At 39.0% G+C, this 19,486-nt stretch overlaps 1 protein-coding gene across 2 annotated transcripts in view; it reads right to left on the bottom strand.

Annotated features, from left to right (window-relative positions):
- The window catches only part of LOC149311428 (peroxidasin homolog), a 103,861-nt gene that overhangs the window by 62,142 nt on the left and 22,233 nt on the right, over positions 1–19,486 (bottom strand). For both annotated transcript variants that reach the window (XM_089531041.1, XM_089531043.1), the window contains exons 2-3: positions 2,245–2,316; positions 451–522 (exon numbers count right to left, since the gene is read on the bottom strand). In XM_089531041.1, coding sequence (XP_089387167.1) covers positions 451–522; positions 2,245–2,316 — 144 coding nt within the window. The remainder of the gene's footprint in view (positions 1–450; positions 523–2,244; positions 2,317–19,486) is intronic.

Below are 19,486 nucleotides of genomic sequence, written 5' to 3'. Positions count from 1 at the left end.
TTTCCATATACAATATTGTTACTGGTGGAGATTCAGCTTCTCACCCATGTCAGTGATTGAAAGATCATAAACACACCTTGGAAGTACCGGTTTAATAATATGATTTATGATACTGTGACAGTCACATGAACATAATTAAAATTAAAGACACTGTATGGTAAGCTCATATGTGTTGGTTTGCCATATCTTAAGCCTTATGGTGCTTTGACAATCTTATTCTTAAAATATATTTAGAAGTCCCTTTAAAGTTATTCTTAATTTTAATACAGTATGGTACATTCATGTTCAGTCTTGGATGAGCTGAAGTGAGCATTATGATAGTAAATAAAATGCTGTCATAACCTCACCCACTTTTCCTCCACATGTATTTTGTAAATGAAAAAATAGCTTTCCCACAGAACTTAGAACATACCTCATATCCACCCCCTCTTTAAAAATGTTTCAACTTACAGATATTTTAGATTCTCAAGGTCTTCAAATGCTCCAGTTGGTATTCTTTTAATGTGATTGTTGTTTAGAAGTCTGGAAATTAAGTGAAAACAGTTATTTGCTAAATCTTCCACACTACATTTACAAGAAACATTGCATCCCGGTAGTTTCACTATATAAATTTTGTAGACAAGTGGAAACCTGCTTAAAGTGATTCCATGCAACTGTAATCTGAATTTTATTTATACTTATATTTTATTTTTATTTATACTGGAATGGAATTATTTCCTTTGCTTTTCCCCCTCCTCTAATATTTATTAGAGCCAATGTAAGCAACCTATGGACCACAGAGTGTTGACATTATTTGGGTTCTCTCCTGAAGTCCAACAAGTATGTCAGTATCTCCCCGACACACAACCACTATCAATTTTCTCCCTGCACCCACTGTCCTTGCCAAAACCATGGTGAAGGTACAGTAGGCTAGAGTGGGGGTTCTTGTTCTCCAAGCTTAATTTCTCAAGAACCATAGAGTAACACCAGCCAGTGGCATCACTAGCTTGAGTGTCACCCAGTGCACAAGGTGTCACCCAGAAAGGGCATACATTTGCCCCTCTGCACTGAAGGGGGAGGAGGGCCCAACCGGGTGTCACCACTCCTCTGGCATGTCACCTGGTGCAGTCCTCACCCCCCCCCCCCACACACACCCTCACAGAGATGCCACTGACACCAGCTAGAGTAGCTCTCTGTTCTGTCAAGAAGGAAGGATTTCCTTATCCACACAGATTGAGTTATAGGAGGAGGTTAGGCTTCATGTTTTAAAAAGTAAAGGGGATTGAATGTGAGGTGACTGTGTGTCTATGTCTGTTTTAAGAGTGAGAAACAGCGAATGACAGGTTGGGAGCATCGGGGGAGCAGGGGAGTTTCTCTTTCTAAAGCACCAGCAGGCTTAGCCCAGCATCTCTGGCAGCAAGGCCCAGGCATCTCACATAAACTCTGACCACCTAGCCAGGCTGGTTAGGGACTCTGGGCTTTGTCATCCATTACATCTGAAGGGCAGTAGGTTATTTGAGTATTGTAAAAAATACTCAAATAAAGCTTGATGTGATACTTAAGCAGCAGTTCATACTCAAGCTCATCTGACAGTTAAATCACTGATTTTTACATTTAATACATATTGGTGGTCAGAATTCAGTTAGGCACCAAAGGCTGCTCCTGGCAACCCAACCTGCTATTATTAAGTGATATGCAGTATAGTTGACCCCCCACATTCTCTGAATTTTTCATGGATTTTATGATTCGTGGATTTCATTAATATGTTTTCTGTAGAAATCTCTAGTTCCTCCAATGAAATTCCAATGGAAATTAACTACAGAGTTGCACTGGAGGACCTAGAGATTCCTAGGGAAATGCCCTCTTGGGTTAAAAAAAATAGTATTTACATTTTTTATTTCTATTTAAATAAAAAGTGGTTGTTCCATTTTGGGTGGAGAGGAGGTTGTGCCCCTAACTCCCAAAAATGTGGGGGAACAATTGTAATACTAAATTTATTTTTTCCCTCCTTTTCATAACAAGAATGTAATTTTCTCACCAACATTAGACTTGTCAATGAACTTTGTGCAGACTATAGAATATTAATTAAGTATAAAACATATCAGTCCATAGGAAAACACAAATAATGTAAAAATTACTTGAAAATAAACAGAAAAATCTCAGTAGCCTTGATGAGGTTAATCTTGTTAGGTGAAGGTGAGAATAATAAATGGTTAAACAGGGTTTGCAAAAGAGAAAGTAAGTTCTGTCAGGAATAAAACTTACAATGTATTTAGATTTTTAAGGCGTCTGAATGCACCAGGTTGGATTTCTTTGATTCTATTAAATCGCAGATCCCTGTTAGGAAAAAAATATATATATTTATCCATATAAAAATTACCATTTCAAGCCAGTATTTTTCAATCTTAAAACAAAAACTTGATTCCAACCTCTGTGCATGCATACTTTATAATTCATTCTTACTCTAGTCAAAACACAGAGATCTTCAAAGAAAACTAAACAACCAGAAATACTGCTTCCAGGAAAGGAGCTAAAATCAGCCCAAAATTAAACTGAGAGCCAGTTATAACAGGTGAAAACATGAATATAGTTTGGCAACTGTCACTCTGCATAAAGGCATCTGGAACTGTTAGATGACTGACCAAACGTATTCTAATTTACATGTCTCTCAGGACTCTACTGACAAAAATTAAATGTACTATAACAACTGAATAACCTGAATAATGCTTTGGCACACTGCTATGAGAAAGGTGGCATATACCGTGTTTCCCCGAAAATAAGACACTGTCTTATATTTATTTTTCCTCAAGAAGACACACTATGGCTTATTTTCAGGGGATGTCTTATTTTTATTAAGTATGGTACAACAATCTACATTTATGCAAATATAGTTAAGTCGTCTTCTTCTGGAACATCATCATAACTCTCCAAACACAGAATTCCATCCTGAATTTCTTGCAACTCCATTTCCTTTAGAACCACTGGCCCCAATCTTTCCATGCCCTTCCTGCCCCCTTCTGTTCCACGCCGGGCCTATCACTATGTCTTATTTTGGGGGTATGGATTATATTGCACAAAAGCTTAGAAAGCCTGCTACGGCTTATTTTATGGATATGTCTTATTTTCAGGGAAACAGGGCAATAAAAATAAAATAGAATAAAAATAATATTTCCATCATTAAATCCTACCAAACATTGATAAATTCCATGTGCATAGTCAGAACATAGTGAATTTGCAAAGCTAATTGCTAAATGGACATAAATGTGCTTCCACTTCCATTTCACATAATTAAAATAGCTGAGCATGATAAGACTAAATGCCAAGTAGACAGACTATTAACCTTTTGTTCTAAACCCTGCATATAGACAAGTAACTAAAATAGTTCACATATGGTTTCACAAGGAAATATCACAAAAATCAGGCCCCATGTATCTTATTAAATTTACATAATTCTTCTTAAAATAATCTAAACCAAACCTAATGAAACTTTTTTATTTTATAGAATGTTACAATTTTTCTCTCACTGGAAAGCATTTTGTCCTGAGATAGTTTATAGTAAATGCCTCCTTGCAAAAGGTTATGATTCTATCAAGTGGAAAAGCTGTGATAGAGAGAACACTTTAAAAACCCTTCATGGAATATACCATACGGGGATGTAGTTTCCACTACTCTGATTTTGAGCAAGCTGTTGGGAGGCTGTGGATGCATTCCAGCTTCAGGTTCTTCTGGATTAGTTGCATTATTATTATTATTATTATTATTATTATTATTTTATTGTATTATATCCCACACTTCTTCCAACATAGGGACTCATAATCTAGATCTATTTCAATCTATGAAAGTGTACTTTGGTCTCCTGGGTGAATGACCTATGTATGATAAACCACCATGACAGAGTTCTCATTCTCCTTGAAAGAGAAATTTTAGAAAGTGATGCTGCAAAATTTCTGTTTGATGCTATGTCACTGAGTGATGGTGTATCTCATCTTGTTTCCATGCTATTTAAAGTAGGCATGAGAATATTGAGAGACTGGATGTCTGCACCACTAGCATGCTGTCATCCAACTCTCTTTTTCCTTTCCATCTACATCCAAGGAACCCATTTTAAGTTCTAAATCACTACCTCATGGATAGGATGAGGGCAACCATATTTACAGTTTAATCCAAACAAGACTGAGATGCTCCTGTTCAGTCAAAAGGTAGAATAAGGAACTAGAGATTAAATTCATTTTGTATTGGGTTAAGCTCCCATTGAGGACTCCAGTTTGAAATTATGATACTCTCCTGGATTCAGCCTCAAAGTTGTTCATCCATTTGGTGTCATTGCAAAGAAGTGTCTTTGCATCGTTTGCACTTCATTTGAAGCAATGTAATGTGGTCTCAGGGGGGAGGGAGTTCTTTCAAACATTTTTGGGAGATTCACCTGGTCCAGCATGGTACAGCAAGTCTACTGACTTGAGGTTGTTTATTATACTGTAATCCCTTTGTCACAATGGATTTACTGCCTAATGTGCTGTTCCCAGGGACAACACAAATTAGTGCAGGTTACAGTCTATACAGTTTTGCACAACTTAAAAGAAATATATTTGAGAAACCACTCTCCTTTACAAAACTGCATGGTTTGCATTGGTATACTGGTTTGTGTGTTCAACAAACTCCAAAAGACCAGGGTGCAAAACTACATTCAGTGATGGAAGCCCACTGGATGACCATGGGCAACTCACACTCTCAGACTAAGCTGAAGACTATGGCAAACCTCCTCTGAATAAATCTTGCCAAGGAAATTGTACAACAGGATCACCCTTAATCAGAGTTAGCATGAAGGCATATAACAATAAATGAACAAGCCCAGGTAGTAAGATCTGTTCCCTCTATTCTTTAAGTCTAGAAGGCACATTTGATGGGGATATGGCAGCTAAGGGAGACCAGGATAATTTCATCTTTTTGTCCTTCTGCTATGGACAATAACAATATTTTTATATAGACAATTGGATTTTCAGTTCAACTTCTGCACTAAAGTAGGGCCTCATTCACACTAGCGGCATTGCTCCGGAAGGAACTGGGCAAATTCGGGGGGGCCCCTCTTGAATCTCTCCGGAAGCAAGTGCTGACTACCAATCAGGGGCATTTTAACACGAATGCCCTCTTGGAGAATTTGGGTTTAAGGTGAAGGTGCCTGGCTGTCAATCAAAGTTAGTTCCGCCATGGTCACAGGTGACATTTGCAGCACTGATAGGGGCATCAGAAGTGTGCTTTCCACCCCTCCTTTTTTTAAAAGGACCGCTTGTCAAATTTAAAAACCTCTAGTGTGTGTGTGTGTGTGTGTGGTGGGCATTTGGGTCAGTGTTGTAGGTTATAATCTGCCCTTAACCCCATTTTCAACCCCAAAATGCAAGCTAATGCATCCTGTATCCCCCCACTCCTTGCCACCCCAGAATACCTCATACACAGGTAATAATAATAATAATAATAATAATAATAACAATAATATTAATTCCTCACCTTGGAATGCCAGAAAAGGATGCAATTTTTTTTTGCTCTCCCTAGGCTACCCCTGAATTCCTTAGAGACAGTAGCAAAAGCTGTATCAATTTGCCAATTTACATAATTGGAAAAAGAAACATTACATTCGATTGGTAACATTCATTCGCATTGCAGCAGTCATTCCAAAGGAAAAAATATGCGCATAGACGGAGAAAAATATTTTTTAAAAAAATCCAAAGGGAAAAAGGTCTCTGTTGGATTGCAGAGGCTTCCCTTGCTGTAGCACCCTGACCTACCCTGAATTGACCCTTGCTCCTGCTTACGTTCTATCTATCTATAGACAGATAGATAGATATATTTCTATTGCCAAAAATATGTGCATTTTTTGCTGAAAATAATAATAAAAAAATCAAAATCAAAGGGAAATGGTCCCTGATGGATAGCAGAGGCTTGGCCTCCTCTGCCCCCCCACCTGCCCTGAATTGACCCCGTCAGTCACCCCCTTTTAGCCTCCTCTCACCCTTTGCCTCCAGATCCCCCTTTTTCCTTCGGCTCTTTCCTCCTCCCCTCCCCTCAGATGAGGGGAGGGAATGCTCTGACCTCTGCCCGCCCTCTTACCTTAATCCTTCCCTGAATTTGCCCCAATCATGATTGAGGGCAAGTTCATATTTCGCGGGACCCGGGTCTTTTGAGAAAAGGCAGATTTTAGCCCGATTCCCAGTAGGGGGCATTTCCTTGTGCAAGCCTCGACATAGATTGTGAAAGAATCGGGCCCAATATGAACTTCACGTGGAAGAATCGATTTCAAAACCGGGTTAAAAGGTAATGTGAATGGCCCCTAGGTCTAATCAGTACATGCTGATTATCTCTTCATTATATGCATGTTTTTAATGTCATTCGTTTTATATTTCAATTAGAATTTTGTGTTTTATTGCTGTTAAAGTAGTTGCCTTCAGCACCATTTTGGTGCAGAAATATGGGTTAGAAATTAAATCATCAAATGTATACATGATAATGCACCTTGTGAAGGGTTTAGCAGATGAGCAGGATAGAATGGGCCAAAGCTGTGGTATCCTATGCTGGGTGCTGACCTGGGTTAGTTTCCAGATTGGCACTTCAACAGGAGGATGTTTACATGTCTTCCTGCTACCATGCCACAGACTTGTTTCTAATGTGCACCCCATACCTGCCTCCATGATCACATACAGGCCCCCGGTTTTCCACTAGCTATCTTGTTTTGTTTTGTTCAAACTGAATAATGAAGTTTGAACAAAACAAAACAAGATAGCTAGTGGAAAACCGGGGGCCTGTATGTGATGGTGGAGGCAGGTATGGGGTGCACATTAGAAACAAGTCTGTGGCACAGTGGTTAAATGCCTGTACTGCAGCCACTTACAAATCATAAAGTTTTGAGTTCAATACCCACTTGGGGCTCAGGCTTGACTCAGGCTTGCATCCTTCCGAGGTCACTAAAATGAATACCCAGCTTGTTAGAGGCAATTAGCTTACACATTGTAAACTGCTTAGGAAGCACTTAAGTGCACTGAGAAGCGGTATAGAAACGTATTTGGTATTGCTATTGAAGCCTGCTTAATATCTGTTGTCCGGAGATCTAAAATGTATATCAAAGACATGGCTTCCAGCGCTTTACAAGATTGATATGATTACTTTCAGCCATTTATGCCCTGGTTTCAAAAGAGCAAAGAGTTGTTGTTGTTATAAAAAATAATAATAAATAGAACAGATAAGAAGGAATATTAGGAAATACACAGAAATACAGTCACAAATATTTCAAATTTGTCAATCTTTAAGTACAACCATGAGCTTAATAACAACACAAAATGTGGGAAGCATATATTGCTTTTGGCAATGACAACTGGAATGCACCAGCATACTTTCAATACAATGATATCTTTAAAATCTTGGAACCAAGTCAATCAGGGAGCTTATGTTTTCTTTGGACAGTCTTTGTTCCTCCATTAAAAAACTGCCTAGAGGGCAAACTTATCTTTCTACATATGCCAAGCTTGAGAGATTTATAATCTCTTCTCTTTTGTTCCTGCTTTTGTCCTGTTCCTGGGGGGTCAACACAAAAGTGATACTTTAAAAATTCTTTACTCACTTTACTGACTGACAGAATCAGTTTTAAAACAAGTTTATCATTGCACAAGTTTCACAGCATATTTTGGAAAATAATATTGGAAAGAAAGTCTGAAAGAAAGAAAGGAAAGGAAAAAAAAAAAAAGATTATTTTTCCTGTTCAGAAGTGCAACTATAAAAAAGCCAACTATAAAAGAAGGCATGTACAAAGTTAACACTTTTTGATCTCTGCCTAATCCAAAATATCACCTTTACAAGTGTTCTGTGGCAAAACGTAGGGAAATGCTGGCTTCTGGACCAGCCCCCAAATGTTATGCATACCTGAGAAATATAAATTCTGTACTCCTAAAATCTTGGTAAGGGTGCGTGCGTGTGTGTGTGTGTGTGTGTGATTGTGCTCATTTTCTTAAACCTTATAAAATTGTGGAATTTTTTTTAAAAAAATGAAAGATACATACTTTTAAGTTAAAATGTTGTTAAAATGCAGTTAAAATGTTGTTAAAATACAGTGCTTTGTGCTTTGGACTATGACTTTGGATACCAAAGTTTGAATCCCTCAGGCTCAGCCATGAAAACCCATTGGGTGACTAATGCGTGGTACAGACCACCCGAAAGGCACGGCCTGCACGCACTCCTTTTCTTGCGGGATTGGGGCCAGGGCAGCCTCACCGGCAGCCCTGCGACCCCAATCTGCTATTTTTCCAGGCCACGGAGAAGCAGCAAAATGCTGCTTTCCCATGGTCTGGAAAAGGGGTGTCCTTGGGGCTTCAAGTCCCCGGACAACCCGGGAGCCACAGCCATTCTCCTCAGCGTTGTTGCCGTGGGAACCATGCGCACAACAAAAAGGAGCTCCGTTTCGGAGCTCCTTCCTGCGTCACAGCCAGGCCACCATAAGCATCCTGGGGTGGTGCAGAGACATCACACATGTGCTGCACCGTTTGGACGTGGCACGTGCATGATGCCACTGTCATGCACCCTCCAATCTTGGAGATGTCTCATTTACAGGGTCACCGTGTGTCGAGAGTGACTTAAGGGTAGATAACAACAACAACAACATAGTCAGATGCTCAGACCACTACACCATGCTGGTATAGTGAGTGAACAGTAATTCAGGAGTAGCTGGTATTTTAGCAACCAGGGGCTCTTTGAAATCCCACGGTCATGCCAACCATGTTTCTATTCTAGTTATTTGCTTCTTATATGATTTGCTCAATCTAAAGTTAACCAAATTAAATTTCTGTAGTCAGACTATATCAATAAGAAATATTTCAACCCTTTGTTCTTTTCCTGAAAACAGATACAAGAGTGGAAACAGAATCAATACCAGAGTGCCCACTATGCCTTCCATTAGCTATGCAATAGAAATTTTACAAGCCAACTGGCAGCAGCAACTCTGTGTTTTTGTGGGGGAAGGTTATATTAAAGCAGCATTTCTCAAAGTTAGCTTCTGCACCACTGCTAGGCTGAAGCATTGTTCCAGGAAGGCCTTGCTTGCTCCCTTTCCCACTTGCCAACAATTTCCTCTGTGTTGCTCAGCTGCTGCACATTTACAACAGTCTCTGCAGTTTTGTGGGCTGGCCAGTTGTGAAGACAGAGGTAGCAATATCACACATGTGTGAAGACAGAGCAGGAGGAGCTTCATGGTTTGATCTCTGTCACTGGTGAATCAGTGTATGTACTTCAGCACTGCTTTCCACAGTCGTCTTTGTGCGTGAACCAGCATTAGCAGCCAAGGCTGGGACCACAGTTTTCAGAAGTCAAAAGCACACATGCCTTGGATGGGAAAAAGAAAACAAACCAAAAGAAACTTGGCTTCCTCCATGTTTCTACCTTGCCAGCAAATGAAGTCTAGAAAGACTGGAAGCTAATACTAGCACATTCCAGCCTTTGGGGTCCCAGGAAGGTTGCTCATTTGGCAATGCTCTGCCCCCCCCCCCCCAAAGCCACAGAGAACACATTTTTGGAGCAGTAGTTCCATGTGAGAGCCAGTGTGGTATAGTGGTTTGAGCATTTGACTAGGACTCTGGAGATCAGGGTCTAATTCCCCACTCAACCATGGAAAACCACTGGGTGAACTAGGACAAGCAATACACTCACAGCCCCTGGAAACTCCACAATAGGTGTCCTTGGAGTCACCATAAGTCAGAAACCACTTGAAGGCACACAACAACAAAATTCCATATGCCACTTGGGGGAATTGTGCTGTTCACTGATAGAGTCTGGCTGGTAAAAACATGTCATCAAAGCTCAAGTCTCAGCTTAGTACAGTTTAAATACAGTGGTGTAGTAAAATTCCCATATTAAATGTCAAAATCAAAATTTGCTTTTTGGAATATTTTCAGGCTGTGGATGGTTGAATCAGTGAATAAAGAATCTATGGATACAGAGAGCCAACTATATAGCCAAAACTGTAGATTTTACAAAGACAAATGCAATATTTTCTGTAACTTGTGCCAAAACTGACCAATAGATAAGAGCTATTGCTCACACATATTGCAGTTTGTTGGCTTGTACATGGTGATTACTTGAACTTTGTCATGCTGTTTTGTGTTTGGTTTTTTCTGAAATGACCAAACAGAATGTACGTTCACGAATAACTGTGGCTGGGTATACTGACCATTCTGCAAATATTTCCCCCAAACTTAATTATTTCAGCTTTGATTTTTGATATCTATGGCCCCATACAGAAAGCCCAAAATAAAACTGCTTCGGGTCACTTTAGAGATATGCTGCTTAAATGATACATGTGTCCTAAGATTCCGGAAGTCGCACCAAAGCCTCACTGCAGTCCTTAGGACTGGAGCGTGGCTTTGACGCGGCTTCTGGATTCTTAGGACGCATGTATCATTTAAGCAGCATACCTCCAAAGTGACACGAAGCAGCTTTATTTTGGCCTGTCTGTATGGGACCTATGTTTCCATGTGTTTTCAAAGTTTTCAAAATAAAGTAAGTTCAGCATGAGCAAAATCATTCTTTACGCTTCCTCTTCCCCTTCGAGACTACATTCCAGGACAGTATGAGAGCCATTGTGGTGTAGTGGTTTAAGGGTTGGACTATGACTTTGGAGACCCAGGTTCAAATCCCCATTTGACCATGGAAACATACTGGGTGACCTTAGGCAAGTCACATTCTCTCAGGCTCAGAAAGAAACAAATATTGACAAGAAAACCACATGTTAGGTTCTCTTGTTGCTGCTGCTGCTGCTGCACCTTCAAGTTGTTTATGACACATGGCAATCCTATAACAGGGTTTTCTTGGCAAGTTTCTTCAGAAGTGGGTTACTTTTGTCTTCCTCTGAGGCTGACAGAGTATGACTTGCCCAAGATCACACAGTGGAATTCCATGGCTGAGCAGGGATTTGAACGCTGGCCTTCAGAGTCACAGACCAACACTCAAAGCACTACAACCTATGTTGCAAATGACTTGAAGGTGCACAATAACAATAATACTTTACCAGAGGAAGTAACAATGGGAAGTTTCCTCTGTCAAATTTCTGCTACTTGGAGTACAGAGCATGGAGAGGGGAAGAGAAAAAACAACAAGTAAAAATAGATGGATATGAGATGCAGCTGTTACCACTCCACGTCCCCAGTTTACTCAAGAGCATCTAATGGTAAACATTAAGCCTCTTCACTGTTTCCCTGTGACTAACAAAAGGTCTGCAACTGCCAGCAAGACTGTTTTGCTTATACATACCTTATTCTTAATCTCCTTTTATTATTATTAAAGGTCAGTGCAGCAGGAAATGAAAAACAGACATCAACAGAGCAAAAAACAATCAAAGAGGATAAAGCTTGAAAAATCTCACCAAAAAAAAGTTATATAACCAAATCAAGTCAATGTAGTGACTGTGTGATGTAAATAGTACCAGAATGGTGATTTCACAGGATTACTTAATATTACATAAGCATTATTTAAACTATTACCTGTTTTAAATAATATAAGCGATATCTGGAGTTGTTTATTAGCATTCACACATGCACACAAATGTTCACTACAAATAGAATGGATCTTGCAGAAATGTTGAGGAAATCGTACTTTTAAAGACATTTTGACACCTTTATTAGTCTGTGCCATGGAAACCCACTGGGTGACCTTGAGTAAGTCACACTCTCTCAGCCTCAGGTGAAGGCAATGGCAAACCTCCTCTGAACAAATCTTGCAGAGAAAACCCAACAATAGGGTTGCCTTAGGTTCGCCATAAGTTAGAAAAGACTTGAAGGCACACAGCAACAGCAATAAACCATTAAATATTTATCAAATATTACCAAGTCATCACAATCACACATTCCTTCCTTCCTGACTTCCTTCACTCCTTCCTTCTTATATACGGTATTATAAAGGTTGTTGTTGTTATTTTTTAACCAATATTCTGCAAACCAAGCCAAATAATCTTCTCTACCTCTTTCCCCATAGGCAAGTCAGTGTTTTCATTTTGGAGACTTGTCTAACTTTTAGTCAACTGCTCCATCAGTTCTGGAATAGTACTCAATCTCCACCTTCTGCCACAGACAATTTTGGCCACTAGCAGGGTCCATCAAAAAAAAATCTCTTTCACATCCACATTTTACTTAATGTCCATCAATATTATTTCTGCTGCTTCTAAAATCTTTGTACAGTTATTTCATATACTTATATGAGCACATCCCAAGACTTTGCTACCTTCAGGCAAATCCAACAGATACACACAATGTATATTATTTTCATGATACATTTACAACAAATGAATGGATTAATTTTATTTTGCTTAGCATTTCTGGCACCATATGTAAAGAATGTTATGCTGAAGTATTTGTAAATTTGAATACAATGAGAATACATTTCCTGTTTGCAATATTAGGTTCTATTCATCGGAAAATATATAATGCTCCATTCCTCTATTCCATAAAAGTTTTAAATTAGATTTTCCCATCCCTCAAAGTAATATATAAATATATTACAGTGCACCTGTGTTATATGTGGGCACGACTTACACGGCTTTCAGCATACACTGAAAGCCGCACTGGGAGAATCCTTAGAACACTCCAGATGGGGTAATGGTGCGTGCGCCTATGGTGCGTGCACTATGCCGCAGGCACAAACCCCATTCTTTTGAATGGGGCTCGAGCATATGTGGAATTCCCCTTATATGGGGGGATCCGGAACGGATCCCCCATGTAAGGAAAGGGCCCACTGTATATATATATATATATATATATATAAAGGTTGAATCTGTGGTGTAGTGGTTTGAGCACTGGACTATGACTCTGCAGACTAGGGTTCAAATCCCAGCTTGAGTAAAAAAAATCTGGGTGATACTGGGCAAATTACATTCTCTCAGCCTCAGAGGATGGTAATGGCAAACCCGCTCTGAAGAAACTTGACAAGAAAACTTTGTGATAGGTTTGCCTTAGAGTCGCCATAAGTCAGAAATTACTTGTAGCCCACAAAAGCAACAACAAATACAAGAACAAAGATTGAGTCTCCTTTATCTGGAATACCAAAGCCCAAAATATTTCAAAAAACAAAACTTTTCTTTTGTGGCTACGATAGTGACACCTATGCTTTCTCATGCTTCGATTACACAAACCTTGTTTCACACACAACATTATATAGAAGTATTGTATAAAACTACCTTGAGGCTATGTGTGTAAGAGGCCTATATGAAACATAAATGAATTTAATGTCTAGGCATGGGACCTCCAAGATACTTACTAGCCATTAGATGGGATTTCCAAGATATTTAATTACATGTGTGTTAGCTGTCCTTGAGTCAACCCTGACTCATGGCAACCCTGTGGATGAAACGTCTCCAAGAGTCCCTGTACTCCACTGCTCTGCTCAGGTCCTTCAAACTCAGGCCCGTGACTTCGATTGAGTCAATCCATCTGGTGTGCAGTCTTCCTCTCTTTCTGCTGCCTTCCACCTTGTCAAGCATTATTGTCTTTTCTAATGAGTTGTGCCTTCTCATGATGTGGCCAAAATATGACAGCTTCAGTTTCATCATCTTGACTTTGGGGAGTATTCAAGCTTGACCTATTCAAGGACCCATTTGTTTCTCTTTTTAGTTTACCATGGTATCCTCAGCACTCTTCTCCAGCACTGTATCTCAAATGAGTTGATTTTTGTTGCTGTTGTTGGCTTTCTTCACTGTCCAGCACTGACATCCATGTAAGGTCATAGGGAATACAATGACAATTCCAATGTTAGTGCTCTGTTTTATATCTTTATATGTTAGGAACTTATTTAATTCTTTCATGGCTTATTCTCCCATTCCTAGTCTTCTTATTTCTTCACTGCAATCTCTGTTCTAATCAATGTTGATCCAAGCTACAGGCACTTTTTGACTATTTCAACTTCCTCATTGTCTAGGCTGAATTTATGTAGATTCTCCATGGTAATATTTTTGTTTTTGTTTATATTCAGCAGTAATCCTGTCTTTGCACTTTCTTCTTCGAAAGTATATGATGTTTTGCACTAGCACTATGGTGTCATCCACATATCTTCGATTGATAAAGTTCCTTCCTCTTCTCTTTACTCCTCCTCCTTCTGAGTCATATAGGTATTCCAAAATCCAATAAATGAAACAAAACAAAATAAATAAATCCAAACTCAAAAACACTTCTTGACCCAAGTTTTTCAGATAAGAGAGATTCAAACTGTATCTGCTCTATTTTTAAAATACTCCATCCTACTACTATTCTGATAATTTACTCAAACCATTTAGCCCTCTTCTTGCCTTAATTGAATGAAGCAGGGCTTTACTTTACAATCAGAACTGTGGTAGGTGTGGTGGGGAGCATATAGAAAGGATGGTTGATAGAAGAAAGCCAGGAATTGTTCTCAGATTTTAATATTATCTAGGGAAGAATTTCATACATTTAAAGCCCCTGTCTTTTAGGAGTCAATGAAATTCATTCCTGACTTTGGCTCAAGAGACTGACTGGTATAGCTGCTTTCAGGGAACTTCCTTGCATTTGGAACAGTATAAAAGTCCCCTTGCTTGTTTATCACTTTTCCCAATTGCACTGACTATAGAATTACTTGTTTCCCCAATAATAAACTGTTTTGCCAGTTTCTACATAAATACAGCTTATATAGACTGCCACAGACTTACAGATTTCACACAACAGCAAGGATGAGGTATATTTGGCTCAGATACAACTGATCTACAATTCAGCACTATACCTGCCCATTGGCTAGAACTGATGGGAGATGGAGTTAAACAACATCTGGGCAGCCATACATTCCCCATTCCTGCACTACAGTAAGGTATTCTGTTGCATACCTTCCAACGTTTCACAGATGAAAACTAGGACATGTGTGGCTAAGCAACATCAGAGGGTGGTCAAACTGGGAAACATTATTAATGAGAAAGAACTTAACAACAAACTAGGACAGGCTGCAGCAATTTGCTTTTGCCACTGCCTACTGGGAAGGGCAAGATTCCACACCCTACTTTCCTCTCCCCTCATTGAGCTAACTGAATGCAAACTAGTTTTGCACTTTGAGCTCAGTTTGCAGCAGTAGCAATAAGCTGAGGACAAACAGGAAATGGGAGAAGGAGAGGAAAAGTGGAACCATTTAAAAGAATCTGGAAAACTGGGACAACAGAGGATTAATCAGGACTGTCCCTGTCAGTCAATTGGAGGGTATGCTGTTGGAACTGCAGTTCTGCTTGAACCCAAACATATTTATTTATATATTCCATTGATTAGCCATCTTTCAAGATCACAGTCTTCCAAGGGGATGTGTACCTTAAATACAATAGAAGCATGCTAATAAAACTCCGTTATACTATATCTGTAAAAAGAAAAAAACAACAACAACACAACTGTTTTGGCATTACAGTTGCCCCTCCGTTTTCATGGGGGATCCATTCTGGATGCCCCTGTGATGTAAAATTGCTTATAATCAAGCTTATATTCATGCCCCATTTTGTCCCCCTCTGTTTGTCACCCGCTAACAGGTGAAGGACGCAGACTTCAAGTCTGCAGAAACAGAGGAGCAACTGTAATTTGTTCTGGTCAATCCTACTTGAGTTTTTTTCAGAATGTAATTTTGTTTCTTTTCTTGTCAAAAGAAAGGTGAATGAAAAGACTCATTGCTAGGTTACTCTTTTTTGCACAGCAGCTTTGTTTGTATAGAACTCAACAAAATGACAAGTCCTACAATCTAAAACAGACAATTCCAGGCAACAACACACAAGAAACCCAGGGGAAATGGAAGAATTCGTGATTCATGTCAGTACAGATTTTTCCCATTGTTATGAAAACAGGACACAGGTGCAAACAAATAAATATAGGCCTTTAAAAACTGAAATAACATGAGTTTGGTGTATAGGAGAATAAGTCCTGCCAATATTACAAACACCCGTAGAACACTATGCGTGTTATGTGCCAAGAGAATGGATTTTGGAATCATGCTAGATCCTCCTCTGCCTACAACTATGCAGCTTTGGCCCCTTCCCCAGCTCTTCCTCCAAACTCACATTGGGAGCTTGTATTTTCCTTGTTTTCTTGGCTGTATCCTGAACAGGCACCAAAAGCTACTTTTAATACTTCCCCATCCACAACTGCTTTCTTTCTTTTGATATATTTTAGAGGACTCTGTCTGGAAGCATATCAGAAACTCCATTTAAGACTCGAGGAGGATATCCTATATGACCAAGGGAGAAGCCATTCATGCTAGCAAAGATGGAATATCTTTCTGATACTATTAGCAGTTTACGATCTATCTATGGGTGCATCTTCATTGTAGAAATAATGCAATTTGACACCACTTCAAGTGCTGTACCTCCATCCTATAGAATCCTGGGATTTTTTTCAATTTTACAAGATCTTTAGCATTCATTGCTCATGCTTCACAAAGCTACAAATTACAGGATTCTATAGTTAAAGTGGTGTCAAATTGCATTATTTCTACAGTGTAGATGTGCCCCATACTGCAAGCCAGTGCAGGTCCTATAATATGGTTTTTGTGTGATGTTCTGGATGGTATCCAGTAGTTACATTTTGCACTAACTGTCATCCTCAAAGGCAGCCCCATGCAGTACAGACTGTAGTAGTCGAAATGGGAATTTACAAGTGCATTATCTATAGTGGCTAGGTTAGCCCTTGTCTAGGAATGGTTATAGCAGACCAAAACATTAACAAAGCCACTTTGAAACACAAGTCGAGTTGATCCTTCAATTCCTACATGAACTAAATAGTACTCCCAATGTATGACTCCCACAGTGCGCCCTTTATCTTTCTCCATGAGTGCAACACCATCCAGGACAAGTTGGATAGCCAACTCAAGGGTTTGAGAACCAGAGGGCCAGGAAATTCTCCCCTCTCACTTGAAAGTGTTATGTTCCATGCCATCAAATTGTTTCTGGCTTATGGAGATCCTAAGGCGAACCTATCACAGGGGTTTCTTGGCAAAATTCATTCAGTGGCATTTGCTTTTGCCTTCCCCTGAGGCTGAGAGTATGTGACCTGCCTACGGTCATCCACTGGGTTTCCATAGCTGAGCAGGGATTCAAACCCTGGTCCCCAAAATCATAATCTAATGCTCACACTACTGTATCATGCTAGCTCTGAAAGTGCTATAAAATGCTAAGTATTAATTCCAAGTATTAATTTTAGGCATCTGCCTTAAAAATTACATTTTCAAGATCATATAATGCACTTAAGTTTATATCCTCTGCTGAGATATAAAAAGCACAAAGGTCTTTTTTAACATAAAAATATCCATTACTAGCATTATCCCTCTTCTGTGCAAACAGTGGTCGGTCCTTTTCCCTTCTACCTCCATGCATGATTCTGTACTGTGTCCCTCTCTATCATGTATCCCATCATCTAATATTCAATGCTGTAATGATTTGTAGTAAATAAGCATGTATCATTAAAGTAGAATGAACAGTATTTGAAAATTAAGAAACTTCTTGATCTGTTTATTATACATCTTCAAACGATTTAAAAATGCATCTAACCAAAAATTTAGCCTGTGGTTAGTGTGAGATTTAAAATTTTAGTTTGTGAATTCTGACAGTGTTTTAACTTGAAACTGTATAATGTAAAGACAGATTATAATTTGTGTGATTTTAATCCTTGAAACGCTTGTCCTGACATAAAGTAACATACATTTCAATCACACTAAACCTAAGAGTGGTGAGCAGTTCAAAACTGCATAAAATAGGTATAACTCTTGCAAATCATTAAATTTCCCTATCCACCCACTGTGTTCAGCCCCAGAAAAATAGCCAGATGGAAAACTTGACTGCTACAAATTCCACAGCTGTGTCTGTCATTTCCAGGACTGTTTTGTTAGTCTCATATACAGTATGTTTGTTAACAGGCCACAAGTATTAAATTCATCAGGCCTGAGTGCATTCTTACAATTGGTGTGTGTAACTCAGATATTATCACTACCATCCTGGCAACAATTAAGATTGTCAAACAAAGAAAAAAAAACCAGAAGAAACATCTAGTCTTCTGATTACAAAAGTGAGAAAAGAGAATTTAGTTTTAAAATGCAAACAATGAATTTCTGCCATTCTTATGGAAAAAAAGAAAGAATACATGTTATACCAGGATGATGCAGCTGTGTAGCCAGAAAATCAAAGAAAATAATGGAGCTTGTAAATGCTTTTGGAGGATGGTGCAATAAATAAAATGAAGCAGCAGAACTGAAGCTCTCTGAGTCAGAGCCTTGGAGGATCTGTATTTGATTCTGACAATGTGAAAAATGATACAATAGAAATGAGACTGTTTAATGGAGACTGACTGAATAAAGCTTGTTCCCAAACAAGATGCAACAGACATGATGTCTTAGCTTCACACCTAAAGCAAAGGAACTGCATTTCAAACTGAATAAAATATTTTCTTCAAATGTGCACTAGAAGCTTGAAATTCATATGTGGTACTCAATATAGCATTTCAATACCTATCCACTTTTTCCTTGAGCAGTCTGAGCATCAATTCACCTAATTGTTTTTCCCAGTCCAAACGTAGCTGGCGCAGTTCAAAGATATAGCCATGTTAGTCTGTGGAATCGGTATGTAGAGAGATCTTGTAACCCCTTTGAGACTAACTGAAAGAAAGAAGTTGGCAGAGTGAGCTTTTGTAGACTACAGTCTACTTCTTCAGATGCATACAGCAGAGTGAAAACCAGGGACAGACATATATATGCCACTGGTATGTGAGAATGTCAATTCAAATTCAAAACCTTTTGTGTATGGAAACTACTTCATTTAAAATACCCTGATGCATCAAAAAAAAAAAAAAATTGGGGGGGGGGGAATGTTCCTACACAGTGGATAAGTAGACAGAAAGATGACATTAGAAATAACAACAACTGCAATAATAAACCAGTGAAATAGTTATTTCAACTCTGCAATTCACCTTAAAATTGCCATCCTCCTAGGACAAAGGAAAGTCAGAAGTGAAGAGTATTATGAAAACACTTAACTACACTGCTCTGTTCAGTTCTATCAACAGTGACTTAAACTGTGTGTATATGGACAGGGGGAAGTCTCTTGTTTTTTTTTACATGTGTTACTTATTTCAACAATGCCAGGTTTATTTTATTATTATTTATTTTACATGTCACCTTTTTTCCAAAGTGGGACCCAAGCTGGGTCTAGATGGGGCTGATAGTTAGGATCAGGTAGAGATAGAGCTAGGATCAGTGGCAGATAGGAATAGATTGAATCTTAAGATGAGACAGGGCCAAATGGGAATAGAGGACAAGATCTGAATAGGGACATTGGTTTGATCTGAGCTGAGAGTATAGACAGAGATCAGGGGAAAGAGTTAGCTTGTTTTAATTGAGGTGTTATGTTATACAAAGCATGGAGCCAATGTAAAGTTAGATGTTTTTATACAATAAATCCATACATCTATGACTAGATGTTTTAATTTAATAATTAACAAGGAAGACTGCTCATGCATTATCACAC

Source organism: Sceloporus occidentalis, unplaced genomic scaffold (genome assembly GCF_023333645.1).
Source record: "Sceloporus occidentalis isolate IW3139 unplaced genomic scaffold, rSceOcc1.0.p SCAF_6, whole genome shotgun sequence".
Classification (NCBI taxonomy): domain Eukaryota; kingdom Metazoa; phylum Chordata; class Lepidosauria; order Squamata; family Phrynosomatidae; genus Sceloporus; species Sceloporus occidentalis.
Note: the sequence above shows the minus strand (reverse complement) of the source record. Positions and strands in the feature narration are given on the sequence as shown.